We start from the raw sequence: 3,575 nt of genomic DNA on the forward strand, positions 1-3,575 counted from the left end.
TGAATACTTAAATTGAGATTCTTGCAGTCTTCTCTGTTAAAGATTAAAAAGATTCTGTTCTTGTAGCCTGTCAGTGCAGGACATTTCTTTAAGCCCTGAAATATATCTCTTCTCTTTTATCTGGACTGATTCCAGAGTGGCAATATCTTTTTTGCAAAGTGGTGACCAAACTTGTACATGATATTCTAGAGGTCTTACTAGTCAACTGTACAATTTAATATAACATTCCCTGATTTGAAATCCACTCATTTAACTATATATCATAACATGCTGTTAATCTTTTTTATTTCTTCCCCATGTTACCAATAACATGTAAATTACAGTAATTGCCAATATAAACACCCAAGTCTTTTTCATGTCTTTGGGCTCAGTGTTTCCATTATACATGAGGTAAATTATACACCCTGCACATTATCATCTGTCTTGAAAAGCACCTTGTGGTGCTTCTCATGTTACTTTGTAGGTGCCCATTCTTAAGGTAATACCTTGTCTATTGATGCTTCTGAATTAGATACTTTTTAACGGAAATGTTAGAATGACAGTGTTTAAGGCCACTATTTAATTTAATTGAAAGTAAATTAAACTAACTGTTCTGATAGGCTTTTCCGACTTTGTAGTTCTGGAACAGCAAAAAGATTTCATGGCAATACTGATCCCTGTCACAAGTATTAACAACAATGTGAAATTGCTGTGCATGACAGTATTATCACTTTTTATTGCTAGTGGTTGATATGGGTTCTCATAAGCCACATATGAAGAACGTGAAAATCTAGTTTGAATCAGAATAAAAGGGAAATTCAGAGTGATTTTGTTTTGATTTTTTAATTATCTGTATTTAATATACTAAGACACTGATAACTAACTAGCCAGATTATTCATTCCTCAACTATGTGTATAATGTTCTGGGATGTTTTAGCTGCTGAGAGACCAGAATACCAAAGAAGGTTTGAATCTCCTCAAGTTCCCCTGCCTACGTAGAGCTGACATTCCTGTGTTTTATCAGGGGCAGGAGCACAAGTGTTTGGGCATCTGTTCCACTCCACTTCTAAAATAGCAACCCCTTGTCAGGCCTTACAAAGGAATGGTCTTTTATGGGATAGTCAGCAGGAGTGGGTCTAGATGCGGGGACAAGCCCTCAGGTTAAAAAATAGAAACGTTTGTGTGTTTTAGTGCCCCCAGCAAGTTCTGCTTCAGAGAACCGTCACATGCTCACTACAGGCCCTTTAAATTCTGAGGTCTACAGCACACATCTGCTCTTCACTAGCAGCTAGACATCCAGTAAAACCTCCTTCTACTCAGCCTCTCTGTCCCTCTCTTGCTCAGGGTGCACGACTGACCATGTCTGATACAGAAGACATTGTAGAAGAGTACGAGGAGGAAGAGGAATGCGAGGAAGAAGAAGAAGCCTTGGAAGAGGAGGAAGAGGGGGCAGAGGAGGAAGAACTGGAGGAAACAGAAGAAGAGGAAGAGGTTGAAGGCACTGAGGAAAACGTGGAGGAGGAAGTCCCAGAAGGCAACGCAGCAGAGAATCCTGTGCCAGAGGAAGGAACAAAACTGAAGCCCAAGACTTATTTGACTGGTATCACTCCTCCAAAGATCCCTGATGGTGAAAAAGTGGACTTTGATGACTTCCACAGGAAAAGACTGGAAAAGGATTTCAATGAGCTCCAGTCCCTGATCGAGATGCACTTTGAGAGCAGGCAGAAAGAGGAGGACGAGCTGGTGGCACTGAAACTGAGGATTGAGCGCCGTCGGTCCGAGAGAGCCGAGCAGCTGCGCATCCGTACAGAGAGAGAGAAGGAGCGCCAAACCCGGATGACTGAGGAGAAACTCCGCAAAGAGGAGGAGGAGGCCAGGAGGAAGGCTGAGGAAGACGCCAAGAAAAAGAAAGCTTTCTCCAACATGTCTTTCGGGGGCTACCTTCAAAAAGTAGAGAAGAAGGCCGGGAAAAAGCTAACAGAGAGAGAAAAGAAGACAAAAATCCTCAAAGAGAGGCGCAGACCGTTAAACATTGACCACCTAAATCAAGAAAAACTTGCCGAAAAGGCTAAGGAACTGTGGCAGTGGATGTACCAGCTGCAAATAGAGAAGTTTGACCTGAAGGAAAATCTGAAGAAGCAGAAATATGAAATTTCCCTGTTGAGGAATCGGGTATCTGACCACCAGAAAGTTAAAAGCACTAAGGGTGCCAGAGGGGGGAAGGGCAAAATGGGTGGCCAGTGGAAGTGACCGCAGAATCACAGAACGTGCGGCCAAGAAACAAAATTTACTGATCAGTTTTGTCCTGGATTTGTTAACTCTCGAAATTAGTACATCCACTTCTTACTTCTAAGTCATTGTCAGAACAAGCTGTGCAAATTTGGCAAATGAGCTGTATGTAACATCAATTAATCTCTTCATATTTTACTTAACTGGCAAGAATGTTTTTGGTTGTATTTTTGTCTACAAAACCCATAATGATAAATGGAAAGCAAACCCGTCAAAATCAATGGTGTCCTCCATGAAAATATGTAAGTCTTGTGACCAGTAATGACCACAGTTTTAAAATTAAATGTTTTGTACTCGTTGTCTTTTATGAACCCTCTTCCTTTAGGATACAGGGAAGGCAGTGAAACAGCAGACATTTATCAATTGTTTGTTTTTTTTTCTTCTCTAGAAAAAGCTTTACGCTGGAGGAAAATCTTAAGTACTTGTCTCTTGAAAGTGACATGATGTGACATGTAATTGGTTTTCTCATGTCTCCTTGGCTCTGCCTCCTGAAGTACCACTTTTGGTGTGTTTGCCCTTCAAGTAAGATATTGTCATTTTACGTTCTGTATCTGTCAAAAAAATGGAACATTATTAAAAGTTAACCGTTCCCATTGACAACATCAGCCTTTCCAATTTTTAAATTCATGTTTGAGTGTATTTCTTAGATTTTCTCCTGCCCTTATCATCGTCAAATCATTATTTTTATTATTAATTATAATATCTTGGTGAAGTGATACCTTTGTCTGATATGATGACCAAGCCAAGGCAGAGCTCTGAAAGGACACAGCAATGTAACAAAGAATCAGAATGTTATAAAATGAATATAAAATAAATAAAATGAAAAGATGATGTGGTCTGCATGTATAGTAAAGTAGATGACTGTTTATCATTCAGTTCTACCATGTAAAAAGGTAAAAGGGAAAGGGAAATGTGTAGAGTGAGGTTTTTTTTTCTGTTGACTTTAGAAGCAGTTAAAAGTGTTTGTCTCTAACCTCCACAGCCATCACATTTCAGAACCGACTGCCACACTGTCAGGCAAGATAAGAATTATCATGTGAAATCACTGCGGAAGACTGCAGCTCAAGACTTGAATGATAACAAAATAATGTTTTTAAATCAAGTTATGAATGTGTGAAATGCAAACACATTAACTGAAAAGTAGGCAGCACACTTTCTTATTTCAGAAGACTTCACATAAAAACTACTTTGCGAAATGAAAATGGTTGAACCATTAAACAGTCTCTTTAAAAAAAAATGGTGTTTAAGCAGCTGCTTTGTTGTGTCTTTGTAAATTTTATGATGTTTGGTACCTGAAATATTAAGAT

At 39.1% G+C, this 3,575-nt stretch overlaps 1 protein-coding gene across 1 annotated transcript; it reads left to right on the forward strand.

Annotated features, from left to right (window-relative positions):
* The first annotated feature begins 1,151 nt into the window (after nucleotides 1-1,151).
* Nucleotides 1,152-3,097, forward strand: tnnt2c (troponin T2c, cardiac). The gene has a single exon (XM_069192755.1). The coding sequence runs from the start codon at nucleotides 1,339-1,341 to the stop codon at nucleotides 2,227-2,229; it is 891 nt and encodes a 296-aa protein (XP_069048856.1). The 5' UTR covers nucleotides 1,152-1,338; the 3' UTR covers nucleotides 2,230-3,097.
* The last annotated feature ends 478 nt before the right edge of the window (nucleotides 3,098-3,575 follow it).

The sequence above is a fragment of the Lepisosteus oculatus genome, chromosome 7 (genome assembly GCF_040954835.1).
Source record: "Lepisosteus oculatus isolate fLepOcu1 chromosome 7, fLepOcu1.hap2, whole genome shotgun sequence".
Classification (NCBI taxonomy): domain Eukaryota; kingdom Metazoa; phylum Chordata; class Actinopteri; order Semionotiformes; family Lepisosteidae; genus Lepisosteus; species Lepisosteus oculatus.

Bases quoted from the DNA above. Each gene is read 5' to 3' on its own strand.
- tnnt2c (XM_069192755.1), top strand. From the start codon at position 1,339: ATGTCTGATACAGAAGACATTGTAGAAGAGTACGAGGAGGAAGAGGAA.